The 17,514-nt window shown below is 44.6% G+C and overlaps 1 protein-coding gene across 3 annotated transcripts in view; it reads right to left on the bottom strand.

Annotated features, from left to right (window-relative positions):
* LOC121279069 (protein NDRG1-like) overlaps positions 1-17,514 on the bottom strand; it is a 93,575-nt gene that overhangs the window by 38,929 nt on the left and 37,132 nt on the right. For all 3 annotated transcript variants that reach the window (XM_041189955.1, XM_041189954.1, XM_041189956.1), the window contains one exon: positions 5,220-5,340. In XM_041189955.1, coding sequence (XP_041045889.1) covers positions 5,220-5,340 — 121 coding nt within the window. The remainder of the gene's footprint in view (positions 1-5,219; positions 5,341-17,514) is intronic.

The raw sequence follows: 17,514 nt of genomic DNA on the forward strand, positions 1-17,514 counted from the left end.
CCTCAGAAGGTGGCTCATGAGGCCTCTCTGCCATCCAAGAATAGAAGCTGAGCAGTGGTGCAATAGGAGCCACGCCTCTTCAAGGGCTGTGGAGGAGACAATCATCAGTCTTCAAGATGTGCTTCGGGTGCCTGGGCTGCTCAGGGAGCGCACTCCAGTACCCCCCAGATCGTGTGTTGCTGATAGCGGTTGCATGCTGCACTTTCCACAATCTTGTGGTGGAAAGGGGGGGGGAACGCTGTGGACGAAGAAGACATAGATGCATTGGCTGTGGATGCACACGATAAGTCCAGCAGTGAGTCCAAGAATGAGCACGTTCAGGGAAATGCTGAGGGGTTAGACACTGACCCGGGCATACTCCAGGGAAGCAGGGACACCTTGGAGGCTTTAATCCAATGGACATTCACCACATATGGGCCTCTAGGACAAGCCTGGGCTGTATGTTCCATACTCAACACCGAAGATCATAATCTGCCTGGTTAGGAACATTAACTAAGGTCCTGGTTAATAAAGCTGAATGTCCCACGAAGCACACATTACATTATTGGAAACCATCCACCTGCAGAACAAAAGAGGTAACCTCAGCCATGGTGACATGTCTGAATTTATTATTGCAGCCAAAGAAACTTAATGAAACTAAAATGAAAAGGGTGTTAAAAATCACACCAACTCAAAAACCTCATTGCGGGCCAAGACACTAGTGATAAACCCGTGGTGTGCCTAAGGTGCCTTATGTTTCTGTTTTCAGGTGCTACACGTTAGTGCTACCCCCTCGCTGGGAGTGGCATCTTAGATAGCTTGCTGACTCTGCTGTTCTGTTGGCCTCAATGACCTTGGCGGTCGTGCTCTGGCCCGTGGAGCCTGTGCTGGCCCCACCTGAGAGGGAGCTGCCAGTTCCACAGCTGGCATCTCTCTAGTCATCACTGCCTTACCAGATGCACCTGTCACTGGCAGAGGGGCTGCCACCCTCATCTGGAGCACCCTGAGAGGAGCCTGCAGAGACAACTGGCAGCTGCTGCACTGACGTGAGGTCGCTTCAGACCTCCCTGCTCACTGTAGATGGATGGGCACAGAGCTGGGAAACTTGGTGCCCACATCATCTCCCACACTGGCAATGATCAGCTGAGGTCAATGCTGATGTGAGGGCTTGCTGGTCCGAGCGCATCCCCAGGAAGACCTAATGGGTCTCCTGGAAGAGCCTCTCCACGAAAGTCATCACGCTCCATGGAGGATGCATGGCACTCAGACATGAGGCTCATTGTTTCAGTGATAGTCCGCATAGACTCCTCCGCCACGGACACCAAGCATAGCCTCATGTATCTCCCCCAGATGTTCCCGCACACCCGGGTACATTTCCTGTGACTGCTGCATCGTGGACTCCTGCAGAGGCACATCATCAGGCACTGACTGAGCATGTGCCTGGTCCTCTGCAGTCCACCGAGTGCTGGCGCCAAGGGCACTCTGTCTCTGCCAGCTCCTCCATCAACTGTGAAGTGCCCTAACCACTGTGCCCCAGCACACTAGCCGATGGTTTAATTCCCACTGAGGTGCTAGTATCTGTGCTGGTGCCTGCCTGGCAGAGATGGTGTGATGCTGGTGAGACTTCAGGGCCCTCAGGTGTGAGAGGGAGCCTCTACTGCTCCTCCTCCCGCCCCTGCTCCGCTGGTGTTGAAAGGAAGAACAAGGACATTGTCTCCACGTTAACTGACCCAATGTCAATGTGCGTCCCTGTCCCCTGGATCATTATGCGCTCATCCTTCCATAAGCAATGGTCAAGCCATGTTGCAAACTTCAATCACTGAACATTCAGCACTGCCTTGGGAGAACAATGGTGGACAAACGTGCCTGCCCATGGCACCCCAGCCTCACCGACACCGGTGGGCCTGGGCACATGGTGTCTCTCCAAATTTAGGACCTTCTGCTCGAAACAGCTGAGAATCGCTAACTGTGCCAGCCTGCCACCAGTCCTCACCCACTCAGCAGCATTATGTGCATTCTCCTAAAAAAGAGAGAAGAGCATTGATTAATGCTAATCATACCTAGACTCTTTGTGGGTAGCCCACCCCGACCAGAGTGGTACATTGCAGGGCTCTAGTGTCTTCTCACCCTGCCACTGTCAAACACTCAACACAAAGATGCTAGGCCTGTCCTCACCACCCCCCCCACCCACTTGGCCAACTGCTGCCTACATCGCATCAGGCACCACACGGTCTAAACTTCCATAGCAAGGAGGCGCAAGCACGTGGAGCGCAGAGGACAGCAGATTGATCAGTGCCATGCCATTCTGAAGCTCCCCTCCCAGCATGTCATCCCCCTGACTTTGACATGTCCTGGAGTTCCAGCACCGCGCCTAGGTGCTGCTCCTCCAGGTTGCCCCTAAACAGTAATGTGGGTCACAGTATATTCTTGCTGCGGGAGCAGAACCCATCTCTTCACCACCCTCAGGGTGACCTCGGCATGGACAATATCTGCTGGCCCACCCAGGGAAGCGCACATGCCGTCAATGATTCAATGTAGTCACTACACTCAGACTTTTTGGGGTTGGGTGCACCAGGGGGGAAACCTGTTGGGTTAAGTGACCAATGCCAACATGGTACTCACCCTTTGAGCGAAACAGGTCATTGAAACACTTGCGACACTGGACCCAGGTGTGCTACACCACACTGCAGGAGCTCACCCCCTCTGCCATCTCCTCTCAGGCACATTCGGTCGTTGGGGGGGGGGGGGCCTCCTCCTCCCGCCCTGGGGTACCAGGACCTCCCGCTATGCTGCCATCTCCGGGGAGGGCAGCAAGTCAATCGATCATTGGAAAAATGAGGAGCACAGTGTCCCCCTGCCCTACCCTCCTCCCTGGCCTGCTCACCAGCAGCACTCTGGGAAGCTCTTCCACTGGCCAGAATTCGCAGCCTTGGAAAGGCTGCAGCAACTTTTTAAAACAGGCTGCCGGGTCGCCATTGGACCCGGCGGTCACTGCAGACCCGCCGTGGCCCGCCCACTACCGGTATCCTCGGGAACTGTTATTCACGCAGGGCGGGCCTTAATTGGCCCGCCCACATAAAATGGCGGTGCGGATCCAATTGCGGGCGGCAATTGGGGCCGCGCACGCTCTGCGTGCCCCCTCCCCCCCCCCCCATCCCACCCCTGCCACCAGCCTGAAAATTCAGCTCTTAATAATTACGAACAGACTGAAGCAATGGTGGTTGAGCTGGAGGTTTGAAATATCTCGAAATAGATGTTTAGTTTTTAAAAAAATTGTGAGGTTGGACTCCAGTTCAATCCTTCACCATCTGGCTTCACGTTATGCAAACGACAAATGTGGGACAAGGACAGGATTGTGTGTCTCTGAAAAGTTTGCCAACACATCTGTTGAAGGAATTTGATTAGTTGGTAAATGCATTTTAAAAAAAATGTATTTATGGGATGCAATCATCATTGGCTAGGCCAGCATTTATTGTCTATCCCCCTAATTTCCCTCGAGAAGGTGGTGAGCTGCCTTGTTGAACTCCTGCAGTCCATGTGGCGTAGGTACACCCACAGTGCTAATGGGGAGTTCCTGGATTTTGACCAGTAACAGTGAAGGAATGACGATATAGTTCCAAGTCAGAATGTTGTATGTCTTAGAGAACTTCGAGGCAGTGGTGTTCCATGTATCTGCTGCCTGTGTCCTTCTAGATGGTAGCAGTTGTGGGTTTGGAAGGTCTAAGGAGGGTTGGGTAGTTCCTGCAGTGCCTCTTATAGATGGTACACATTGCTACCACTGTGTTGGTGGAGGAAGTGAATGCTTGAGGATGGGGTGCCAATCAAGCAGGCTGCTTTGTCCTAGATGATATCAAGCTTAGAGAGTTGTTGGAGCTGCACTCATCCAGGCAAGAGGAGTGTATTCCATCACACTAACGTATGCCTTATAGATGGTGGACAGGTTTTGGGGAGTCAGGTGGAGAGTTACTCACTGCAGGATTCCTAGCTTCTGACTTGCTATTTATATGGCTAGTCCAGTTCAATTTCTGGTCAATGGTAACCCCCAGAATGTTGATATTGCAGGATTCAGTGATGTCAATACTATGTCAAGAGGCAATGGTTCGATTCTCTCTTGTTGGAAATGGTCATTGCCTAGCAAATGTTACTTGCCACTTGTCAGCCCAAGGCTGGACATTGTCCAGGTCTTGCTGCATTTAGCCATGAACTGATTCAGTATCTGAGGAGTCACGTATGGTGAACATTTGCTGATGAGCGCACATTCCCACTTCTGACTTTATGATGGAAGGATGGTCATTGATGAAGCAGCTGAAGAAGGTTGGGCCTAGGACACTACCCTGAGGAGCTCCTGCAGTGATGTCCTGGAGCTGAGGTGATGGACTACCAACAACCACAACCATCCTTTGTGCTAGGTATGACTCCAATCAGTGGAGAGTTTCCCCGATTCCCATTGACTCCAGTTTTGTTTGGGCTCCTTGATGCTACATCTGGTCAAATGCAGCCTTGATGTTAAGGGCAGTCACTCTCACCATACCTCTGGGGTTCAGCTCCTTTGTCCATGTGAGGATGTGGGAGGGATCTGTTTCTGTGAGAAAGCGATACCTTCAGGAACAGAAGAGGAAAAAAAAAGGCTCAAGACTGAAGTAGGGTGAAGGAAGATATATAGTTAAAAGGTTTTCCACAGCATTTCACATTATTTCAGATGAGCAGTGAAATATAGGCACAAGAAATGTCAATTTACAACAACAGAAACAGGGAAGCCCTCAAAAAAACTAGTCATTACAATCACACAGTTGTAAAAGAGATCAAGTAATGTCCTTTCAGAAAGGAAATATGTAATCCTTATGTGTTCTAATCTACATGCATCTCCGTACACACAGCAAAAGTGGTTGATTCTTAACTGCCTTCCAAAATGACTGAACACTCAAGTCACTCAATAGTATGAAATAGTTATGAAAATAGTCCAATAAGCCTGGCATCCACACAAGTACCTAACCCAACAGCATTATGGGTGTACATATAATATATGGACTACAATAGTTCAAGGAGGTTCACCACCATCTTCGAGGGGGATTAAACAGGTATAAATGCAACTTGCTCGTGGCAGCCACATCCCATGAAAAAAATAAACACAGATGGTTATAGTTATCTTTTGTTTGCCTCTATACTACTTGAAGTCACACATTCAGAAGCCACTAACCATACTGCACACTCAGGTACAGGTTTGGAATGGTCATCCTTACCCAGTTGGAAAAGCAGGAGCGCCCTCTTGCTGGCCAGGTGCATTAATATGATAAACAGCAAAATGAAGTGTAATTTCTTGCATGTCTTCAGAATTGAACAGAACGTTGAAGCATAATTTGGCTATGAAGAGAGAGAAAAACACAATGTTTGTGGTAAAAATGGTTAACATGAACATAAGGCTCATGGATGATGGGAGCAATTTTACATTATCAGTGAGTGTCATCTGGTAGCTACTAGGAAGGCACTCAAGCTGCAAAATAATTTTCCATTCATTACAGTTTAACAGACAGAAAGGAAATTAAGACAATGTATCTGCCATGCTCTTAAATGTGAGCCTAGCCAGGAGCATATCTTATTTTGTTAAATCCATTTTTATTAGGAGCACTATTTGCAGTTAGGGTAAGTGCTAGAATAATTTATTTCCTTTAAAGCTTAACTCAGTAATAAGAGTGGACTTGGTAGTCAACTCAAATGACCAGCAAAAAAAAAAGACGATAAATTACCAATTTTATTATGACATGCTAGTCAATTTTAGAAAGCAGAGATTTAAAATATTTAAGATCTGAGAAACATTTATTCTTTAAGTATGGCAGATTCTATTTCTTAAAGCTATACCGCATTTAACAGCTTTTCTAATGCCGAGGTGACTGTCATGTATGCGCTGCAGCATTTCTTTCATCAGTGTTGCAGAAATAGTGATCTTTTCTCCCTTGAAAAATATTCCTTCTGCGACCTGAAGTTCCTCATGAAAGTTCCAGTACTTGTGTACAGCAGAAAGGGCTCCCCTCCGATGTGTGTGCAGTTTGCACATCTGCTGCAGTTTGCAGGGTGGCGTCACTCTTGGTTGCTTCCTTGATCTCATTCAGTTTGGTTACAGCCACAGGCAAGGTGTTCATCAGTATGTGAACCTGTGCTTCAGTTTCTTTATCCTCTTCCTCCATGATGGGTAGGTATGCATGTGACAGAGCGTCTGTGATGTACATTTCCTTGCCTGGTTTGTATTTAACTCTGACCTGGTAATTCTGCAGACACATTAGTAATCTTGCTGGTGGTGCACAGTTCAGGGTTTTAAAAAGAAGTACAGCTTCCAGAGGCTTATGATCAGACTCCACCTACACGTCTTTGCCATAGACAAACTGGTGGGAGCATTATAGGCCAAACAATTGCTAGCATTCTCTGTTTGGGCATATCGCTGCTGTGTTTCTGTCTTTGAAGCATATGCCACTGGTGCCTCATTTTGGAAGAGGATAGCTCCCAGGCCAGTCTTTGAAGCATCCACTGAGATCTTGACTGGCTGACTTACGTCGTAATACTTTAACAAAAGGTGCCTGTGTCAGTGTTCTCTTCAGACTGATGAAAGCTTCCTGGTGACTTTGTTCCCAGTGCCATTCCAAATCATTTCGTAGAAGTTCTGAGAGGTGCTGTCAGGTCTGGCATGTTCAGAATGAATTTCCCAAGATAGGTCACCATTCCCAAAAACCTCTCCAAGTATTTTACATTCTTGGGGGGTGGGGTGTGACACATTCACAACTGCTTCGATTTTATTCGGGTCCAACTTCAGTACCTCAATTATGTCCCAAGCAGTTGATTTCATGAAGATCTATTTTTCACTTTTCCTTCTTCAACTTGAGGTTCCCTTCTCTAGCTCTGGCCAGCAACTACCTTAGTCTGTGGTCATGTCCTTCTCAAGAGGCTCTGCAGGCTAGCACACTGTCAATATAGGTTTCTACATCTTCTAATCCTTCAAACAGTTTCTTCACTGTTCTGTGGAAGACCTCCAAAGCTGAATGAATACCAAAAGGTAAGCATAAAAACCTGTATCGCCCACATGGCGTGTTGAAGGTACAGGGATAGGGGCTGCGTTCATCCAGCTTGACCTGCCAGAAGCTTGAACTCACATCCAAGGCTGAATAGTGTTTAGCATCAGCTAATTTACACATGATCTCTGCTACTGTGGACAGTTGGTAATGCTTTCTTTGTACTACCTGGTTTAGGTCTCTGGGATCCAGATAGGCTCTCAGATTCCCACCTGATTTTTCCACAGATAAATAATACTTTGTCGGTTCTTCAATTTTCTTGATATGAAGTTTCTCCATTCTGTCCAACTCTGCTTTCAGTCGGTCTCACAGCATTACTGGTATTTTCTTGGGTGGGTGTATTTTGGGTGTCATAGTTTCATTAATCTTGATGGTGTGTTCTCCTTTTAGGCAATCAATCCCCCGAAACATCTTCACACTCACTCAGGATGTCATCAGTGCTGACAATCATTATTCTCTTGATTAGCTTCAGGATTTTCACAAGCTTTGATTCCAAGAATGGGTTTTGGATCAGTTTTCACTATTATGAATGGAAGTACTCAAGACTGATTTTTGTGGTTCGCTTTAGCTGTGCATTTGCCTTCTACTGCAATTTTTTCCACCTGTAGAAATAGACAGCTTCACTTTTTAGTTAACTGTTTTCCGTTGCTCATCTTACAAGACAGGCTTATGGGAACGATATTTGCATGTGCACCTTGTGTCAAGCTTGAAATTCACCATCATGTTGGCAATTTTTAAATCAACCTTCCGTTCTTCTCCTTTGGAATTTGTTGTTACTGCACCAACGAAAACTTCAGTTTCAATGTCTGTGTCAATTGTGCGCACTTCCATCGATTTGCATATCTTGGCAAAGTGATTTAGTATATCACAGTTCTTACACTGCTTTCCATAGGCTGGACAAATACATGGTAAGTGGTATGTTCCGCATCGGCTGCATTTAAATGTTTTAATAGCAGTTTTCTTCTTTTTACCATCAGACTGTATTTGTTCTTTCCCGGGGCTGTTGCTTTTTAACTGCGTCTAACTGCTTGATTGCGTGCGGCTTGTCATCTTCCGTCATCTCTAATCTGAGATTTCATTGTCTCCGTCGGTCTGCAGATATTTATTGCTTTCTCCAGCACGAGATCAACTTCTCTCAGAAAGCTGTTTTCTGTGACACTTGCGATTTTGCAAATTGCGATTCTTCATGCTCTCCAAATTCACATGATTTAGCTCCCTTCCTCAACTCAAGTTACGTAATGACTAATGTTGTCACTGCCTTGCAAGCGCGTATATAAACAAAACCACTATCTTTCATACGTGATGGTTTTCTTAGGGCTGCAGTAGGCTTCAAATTTTTCCATTATTTCTTACAAGTCATTTCGTTTCTCAACACTTTCAAACGTGAATGTGTTTTACACTTCTAGGGCTGTTTCCCCTGCTCATGAAGAAAGATGGAAGTCTGTATACCTAAGGGTGTTTTTTTTTAATATCACTGCCTGTCACTGAGGTACAGCTTGAATTTCTGCTGGAACCTCCTCCAGTTTTTCGCGAGATTTCCCTCCAAACTGAGCTCTGTCAGTAGTTTCAGAACCTCCATTGTTGCATTTATTTCACTTCTGAAACAATGTCTTGTTTTTCATTCAACAATGCACACAGCTCCACTATTATGTCGACAGCCTAAATTTATTGATAATGTTAGGAAAATGTATTTGCAGTAACTGAATTCTTTCAAGACAGGCTCTCCAACATGCACTTTGACCTACAACTCCCAGGTCAGGTGATCCCAACCTATCTCGTAGGGAGTACCATATGGTATCTAAAACTGGAGTCCACTATTACAATCAACTATTATCATGACACCAGAAACGACAACAGTAAACCCAGCCCTGTCAACCTTGCAAAGTCCTCCTTACTAACATCTGGGTGCTTGTGCCAAAATTGGGAGAGTTGTCCCATAGACCAGTCAAGCAACAGCCTGACAGTCATACTCAGAATCATACCTTACAGGCAATTTCCCAGACACCATCACCAGGTATGTCCTGTCCCACCAGCAGGACAGACACAGCAGAGATGGCAGCACAGTAGAATAGTCAGGAGGGAGTTGCCCTGGGAGCCCTCAACATCAACTCCAGACCCCATGAAGTCTCAAGGCATTAAGTAAAATGCGGGCATGGTTATCACGTACCGCGACCCCCCCGCTCTCTCCCTCAGTTGGTGAATCAGTATTCCATATTGAACACCATTTGGAGGAAGCACTGAGGGTGGTAAGGGCACAGAATGTATTCTGGGTGGGGGACTTCAATGTCCATCACCAAGAGTGGCTTGGTAACAACACTACTGACCAAGCTGACCAAGTCCTAAAGGACACAGCTGCTATTCTGGGTCTGCAGCAGGTGGTGAGGGGACCCAGACGGAAAAACATGCTTGACCTCATCTTCACCAATCTGCCTGTCACAGATCCATCTGTCCATGACAGTATCAGTAGGAGTGACTACCGCACTGTCCTTGTGGAGACCAACACCTGTCTTCACATTGAGGATACCCTCCATTCTGTTGTGCAGCATGTGCTAAACGGGATAGATTTCAAACAGATCTAGCAACTCAAAACTGAGAATCAATGAGATGCCTTGGGTCTGGGTCATCAGCAGCAGAACTGTACTCAACCACAATCTGTAACCTCATGGTCTGGCATATCCCACACTCTACCATTAGCACTGAACCAAGGTTGATCCCCTGGCTTGAAGAAGAGTGCTGAAAGGCATGACAGGAGCAATACCAGGAATGAGTCATCAACCTAGTGAAGCTGCAACAAAGGACTTCTTGCATGCCAAAAGGCATGCGATAGACAGAGCTAAGCGAGCCCACCAACAGATCAGATCTAAGCTATGCAGTACATCCAGTCGTGAACTCAGTGGAGATGGCAGCTTCATAAATACCCCAACCCTCAAATGATAGGGGAGCCCAGCGGTGAAAAAGACAAGGCTGAAGCATTTTCAACAATCTTTAGCCAGAAGTGCCGAGTGGATGATCTAACTCGGACTCCTCTGGAGGTCCCCAGCATCACAAACGTCAGTCTTCAGCCAGTTCGATTCACTCCATGTGATATCAAAAACCAGCTGAAGGCATCGGATAGTGCAAAGACTATGGGCTCCGACAATATTCTAGCAATGGTACTGAAGACTTGTGCTCCAGAAAATGCCATGCCCCTAGCCAAGCTGTTCCAGTACAGATATAACACTACATTTACCTGGCAACATGGAAACTTGCCCAGGTTATGTCCTGTACACAAAAGCAGGACAAACCCAACCTGGCCAATTACCACCCCATCAGTCTAATCTCGAACATCAATAAAGTGATGGAAGGGGTCATCAACAGTGAAACCAAGTGGCACTTGCTTAGCAATAACCTATTCACTTATGCTCAGTTTTGGTTCCACCAGGTCACTCAGCCCCTGACCTCCTTATTGCTTTGGTTCAAGCATGGACAAAAGAGCTGAACCCCAGGGGTGAGGAGAGTGTGAGTGCCCTTGACATCAAGGTAGCATTTGACAAGGTATGGCATCAAGCAGCCAGAGTAAAACTGGAGTCAATGGGAATCAGGGGAGAAAATTCTCCTTTGGTTGAAGTCATACCAGCACAAAGGCAGATGGTTGTGGTTGCTGGAGGTCAATCATCTCAGTTCCAGGTCATCACTGCAGAGTTCCTCAGGATAGTGTCCTAGGCCCAGCCATCTTCAGCTGCTTCATCAATGACCTTCCTTCCATCAAAAGGTCAAAAGTGGGAATGTTTGCTGATGATTGCACAATGTCTAGCACCATTTGTGACTCCTCAGATACTGAAGCAGCCCATGTACAAATGAGCAAGACCTAGACAATATCCAGGCTTGGGCTGACAAGTAACATTTGCACCACACAAGTGCCAAACAATGACAATCTCCAACAAAAGAGAATCTTACCATTGCCCTTGACATTCAATAGTATCACCAAATCCCCCACTATCAACATCCTGCAGGTAACCATTGACCAGAAGCTGAACTGGACTAGCCATATAAATACTTTGGTCACAAGAGCAAGTTAGAGGCTAGGAATCCTGGGGCGAGTACCTCATCTGACTCCCCAAAGCCTATCCACCACCTACAGGGCACAAGTCAGGAGTGTGATGGAATACTCTCCACTTGCCTGGGAGAGAGTAGCTCCAACAACACTCAAGAAACTTGACACCATCTAGGACAAAGCATGGTACCCCATCCACAAACATTCACTCCCTCTACAACTGACGCACAGTAGCAGCAGTGTGTACCATCTACAAGATGCACTGCAGGAACTCACCAAGCCTCCTTAGACAGCACCTTCCAAACCTGGGACCGCTCCTGTCTAGAATGACAAGGGCAGCAAATGCATGAGAATTCCATCACCTGGGAAGTTCCCCTCCATAAGAGGACATAGGACATAGGAGCAGAAGCAGGCCATTCGGCTTATCGAGTCTGCTCAACAATTCAATGAGATCATGGCTGATCTGATAATCCTCAACTTCACTTACCCGCCTTTTCCCCATAACCCTCGATTCCCTTACTGATTAAAAATCTGTCTTTTTCAGCCTTAAATATACTTAATGACCCAGCCTCTACGATAAAGAATTCTACATATTGACTACCCTCAGAAGAAATTCCTCCTCATCTCAGTTTTAATTGGGTTCCCCCTTACTCTTATATATATTTCCAAGTTAGTATGGTGTGTGGTATCACTGTTCCTTCACTGTCACTGGGTCCAATTCCTGGTACTCACTTCCCTAACCACAATGAAGTTTACACCTCCACCTTAAGGGCAATTAGGCACAGGCAATAAATGCTGGCCTAGCCAGCAACACCCACACCCCAATGAAAGATTATTAAAAATATTTAAATTGATTTTGCAAACCAGAATAACAGGAAATGTGGTGAGCTCTGGATTAACAGAATTAATGCAGGAAATTTTAGATGCACAATAACCACAATCAGGATCACCCAGACTATTTTCCTGCAACACCCCATTCAGTAGGTTACAAGAGTAGAGCGACCTGGGGGTGATGCTTCACAAATCTGTAGAAGTTGGCAAGGCAATTTGATAAAATGGTTAAGAACGCACTTAGAATGTCTTGCCTGTTAAATAGGGACAATGAAAAAAAAGTAATGCTAAATCTTTACAAATCACTGTACCAAATATTCCAGCTGAGACCTATAATCTGAGCACCACACTTTGGGGAGGATGTCAAGGCCTTTGAGAAGGTACACAAGAGATTTAAGAGGTTGATACTTGGGATGAGGGACTTCACTTATGTGGAAGTGATTGAAGACACTGACTGAGATTGATCTTTAGAGCAGAGAACTTTGAGAGGAAACCTAATTGGGGGCCCAGATTGTCGTTCCTGGGTCGGTTGCACAAAGACAGGAGGATTCCCGGCTCCATAAGCCTGCCCTATAAAAATAGCTGCCCGGACATCAGGTTTTCTTTGAAATGCCTCGACAGTTTGACAAGTCCCTTTGACAGGTACTTATAAGGATTCTGACAGGTTCCTTTGACTGGTACTTTGGGCAGGTGTGTTGACAGTAATGAGTTTATGCACTTTTTACACACATTTATGGCTACTTTTAACAATTCCAAAAGAGCACCTGACCTCCCCCAAAGGTGTCCCAGGATCAGACCCAAAAGGGTACCTTCTTGCCATTTGGCTATCCAAATGAATTACAATGTTCAGAGCTGCTCTTAGCAGGTCCAATCTGTGCACTGGTTTTCACATTCCAAGGCTACCAAGATCTACTTCAGTGGAGGCAGCTCATGATTTAAACAGCCAGCTGCCTCTAAAATGCACCCTTCTCCCATAAAATGGGAATTGCCATGTTTGGGGGTGGGGCTTATGATTTTTTTTTAAAGCTATTTTCACCTTGAGGGAGAGGCTCTGTCAGGTGAAAATCTGGGCAGAGGTATTAAAAATTGAGGGGTATTGATAGAGCAAATAGGGAGAAACAAATAGTTTCTTCTGGCAAGGTGATCAATAACCAGAGATCCTGTAATTACTTATCCAAATTTCTGCTCTATCCAAAATAATTGGTAAATACCACCCACCTCACTCCCTGGCAATTCCACGTAGGATTGTTAAGATCTGGAAAGTACCCCCTGATAGGGTGGTGAGAGTGGATTCCATGAGGATACTTCTCCATGGGCTAGCTGGCCTCTTCTGTCTGTACTGTATTATTCTGTGTCTGTTCTTTAAGAGCTGCTCGTTCCCCAGAGCCTTGCAAATGTTCAAGTATTTATCCAGTTCCCTTTTCAAAGTGATTATTGAATCTGTTTCCACTATGCTTTAGGCAGTATATATTTCAGATCACAACTTGCTGCATAATGTTTTGTGCCACCTCCCCACCCCAGCCCACTACAAATCGGACTTTTGCCAATCATCTTAAATCTGTGTCCTCTGGTTATCCAATCCAGCTTTTTGCTACTAGAAACAGTTACTTCTTAATTATGCTATCAAAGCCAGTCATGTTGAACACCTCTATAAAATTACCCCTTAATCTTCTTTTCAGAAGAACAAACGCAGTTTCTCTAGACATCCAAATAACTCAAGTCTTTTATCCCTGATACCACTGTACTAAATCTGCTTTCCACTCTCTCAAAAGGTTTTGGGCCAGGACTAAAGAGCCAAGCAGGAGAATAAAATGGCAGCTGAGGTGTGGATCCCATCCTCATTTCAAGCAATGAGGAAAAGGGGTGGGGTCAGGAACCCCAAAAGCTGTGATTTAGAAGTTGTTGGCATCATTCTAAAAAGTGGGCATTTTAGAATTCCTGGAATTTCACAGTATCTTTACAATGCAGAAGTAGGCCATTTGGTCTATCGAGTCTGTACTGGCTCTCTGAAAGTGCATTCCACCTAGTCTTACTCCCCTGCCTTATCCCTGCAACCTTGCACATTCTATCTTCAGGTAGCAATCCAATTCCCTTTTGAATACCCCGATCGAACCTGCCTCCACCACTGTCTCAGGAAATTTGTTCCGGACTCCAACCATCCTCTGGGTGAAAACAATTTTCCTCACATCACATTTACTCCTTTTGCCAATTATTTTGAATCTGTGCCCTCTAGTTCTTGGCGTTCTCTTGAGTGGGAATAGTTTCTCACTATTTACCCTATCCATACCCCTCAGGATCTTCAATATCTCTATCAAGTGTCCTCTCAGCCTTTTCTCTGGGGAAAAAAGTCCCAACGTCTCCAATCTATCTTCACAGCTACGTTCTCCATCCCGGGAAACATTCTTCTGCATCTCCTCTGTACTCTCTCCAATGACTTCACATCCTTCCTCAAGTATGGTGCCCAGAACTGGATGTAGTAATCCAGATGAGACCTAGTTAGTGTCTTATACAAGTTCAACATGACCTTTTTCTTGTACTCAATGCCCCTATTAATAAAGCCTAAAATATATGTTTCATTAACTGCTCTCTCAACTCTCTTAACTGCCATCTTCAATGACCTATGTACTTATACACCGAGGTCCCTCTGTTCCTGAACCTCCTTTAGAGGCTCTCCCTTTATTTTACACTGTCTCATCACATCTCTCCTGCCAAAACAAATCACTTCACTTCACTGCATTGAGCCTCATCTGCCACTTTTCTGCCCAATCCACCAAGCTGTCAATGTCCTTTTGAAGTTCAAGATTACCCCATCACAGTGGACAACATTTTCAATCTTTGTATCATCTGCAAATTTTGAAATCATGCCCTGCGCACCACAGTCACATGTTTTGGAAGCATGCTTAAATCACACTTGTAGAGTGGAGGTATGAAGCATCAATTGGAAACAGGAAGAGTATAAAAGGAGAGTAAAAATGGTGTTTCCTCCTTTAAAGTTAACCATGAAATTGTGTAGCCCAAGTTATCCGTGCTCACTAAAGTGAATGTTGACTGATTGGTGGTCTCCAGATTATTAGTTCTGACAACTGGCAAGCTGCCCAAATGTAAGAACGCAGTGAAAAAGTCTTCAGATGCATTAGAATAAATTATCCACTGAATAACTTGCTATTCTGCATTGTACAATATTGAAAGACCAGCGCAGTGAGGGATCCAGGGCTAATTGTTTGAGCTCTTGCAATTGCTTTCATTCATTCCTTACAGAATAGCTCAGCCAGCTACTGGACTGTTTGAAAGCACTGAGATGCACCAGCTTTTAGCAGTCTTCAAAAGCACTAATGGAGTCATACTGCAGAATGTGTTTATTCAGGTGTCCTGGGGAATGAGTTTGATGGCTTTGACAAATTTACAAGCTTCAGAAGAGGATATCATTTTTTTCAAATGCCTATCAAGTGATGTTTGTTTATTTTGACAGATTTGACCTTTTCAACACATCCCAAATGTTATTATAAGGCTTGTGAGTTCTATTTTAAAGTGGCTACTGGGTGAGTGCAAGAGGAAGGGGGCTTTACACCGAGCTGAGAACTGGATCAAAATATCTCTGCAAGCAAAGGTAGGTCTTTGCTGTCACACCCTCCGATAGATAAAAACCGTACCTGCCATCACTACTAGAATGGGGGCAGGGTTGCAATGTCACAATTAATCCCGAATCCTGCTTCCCACCTTCAACAGGAAAATTTCCTGTTTTTAAAAAGTAGATTTGGAATATGAGCATTGCTGGTAAGGGCAGAATTTATTGCCCTTGACTTTTACTCCCCTAAAAAAGGGTGTAGTGTCCAAAATTGCATTAAAAACATCCCACTGAGGCCTAGCCAGAGTTCTATGAAGGCCTGCACAACTTCCCTGCTCTTGTACTCATGTCTCATTTTAGAAACACAAAAATCTTGCATGCTTTTTAAAACAGCAATCTTAATTTATTCTGTCACTTTCAAAGTCTTGTGTGCTTACACCTCCAAATCTTGCTGTTCCTGCATCCTCCCTGAAAAAAAAGATACTGTTTCAAATCTTCCTACCAAAATGAATACTTCACAGTTCTCCAGCTCTTCTTGCCTCCTTTCATCCGCCAGGTTTCCCAAGGCACAGGAAAACCCTGGCTGACATTAGCTAAAAATATATAAAAGTTTATTAAAATGGAGAAATGTAGCCTCCCTAAAAGCTGATATCAACTGACTCACCTCCAGAGTGTGAATTGGGTTCCATCCCTGTAGGACTGGGGAGTTTATGAATTAACTTTATGCCCAACCCAAACATTTTTAAAGGGGTAAAAATTACCTGAATGTCTAAAGGTTCTCCCCCGCCCCCCACTCCACCCAATGTTAGTTTATTTGCCAAGAGAGTTGCTAGATTTAATTTCTCTCCCCTTTTGAAGAGGGGGGTGCAACATTTGCAATTTTCTAGTCCTATGGCACACTCAATCAAGGGGGATTGGAAAATTTTGGGCAGAGCCTCCAGTTTTCAACCTTACTTCCCTCAGCAACCCAAGATGCAACATACCTGGACCAGATGACTTTTTAAACTTTTACCCTGCTGCCAACTTCATGCTATAAGATTTTATTATTCTGTCCACAAATGTGAGATGCCTCCACTGATGTGGTGGAAGAATTAGACTGCCATGCCTAGATTTTAAATTGTGCTAAAAAAAATTAATAATTCAAATATAAACTAGCCAGGAATATAAATTAGTATAATATAATACTTTTAAAGTATATAAAAAAGGAGAGCAACTAAAGTAAACCTTGGTTTCTTAGAGGTAGAGACAGGGGGAAAAAACAAATCAACATTATGGAATGAGGAAATGGCAGAGACATTGAACAAATAGTTTGTGTCCATCTTCACAGCAGGAGACTGAAATTACATGCTAGAAATAGAGAGCAAGGAGCTTAACTTTAATTAAAAATCAGTAAAAGAAAGTATTGAGAAACTTAAGGGACTAATCCCCAGAACCTGATGGCCTACATCCTAGAATTCTAAAAAGAGGTAAATGCAAAGATCATGGATGTACTCATTGAGACACACACACAAAAGCTGGCTCACCATCAACCTCTCAAGGGCAATTAGGAACAAGCAACAAATTCTGCCCTTACCACCAATGCTCATATTCTAATACCTACTTTTTAAAAACACATTTGTTCAGATAAAAACAAGTAATTGGCCCTTTTAGTTTGGCCTGAGCAAAAACTGTGTACAATTAAAAATTGTGGAGAATCATACATAAAAAAATGAGCAGAAAATACACCATACTTTCATTTATTTAGCACCAGAAGAGAAAAATCCACAGCATTTCATAGAGCTTGGAATCAATTTTTAAAGTTTAGATGTTTACAATGCCCAATCAGCTTGCTTGAAAAGGCACAAATAGTATTTAAAAAGCATCTGGCTAAACAAGATTATAAAGGGACCAAAACAAAAATAAAAATACCTGGAAAAACTCAGCAGGTCTAACAGCATCTGCGGACAGGAATACAGTTAATGTTTCGAAACCATATGACTCTTCAACAGAACTGTTGATGATCATGCAAGGCTAAGTAATCTAACCCTCCCAGATTTCTCTGGCATCCC

Source organism: Carcharodon carcharias, chromosome 6 (genome assembly GCF_017639515.1).
Source record: "Carcharodon carcharias isolate sCarCar2 chromosome 6, sCarCar2.pri, whole genome shotgun sequence".
NCBI lineage: Eukaryota > Metazoa > Chordata > Chondrichthyes > Lamniformes > Lamnidae > Carcharodon > Carcharodon carcharias.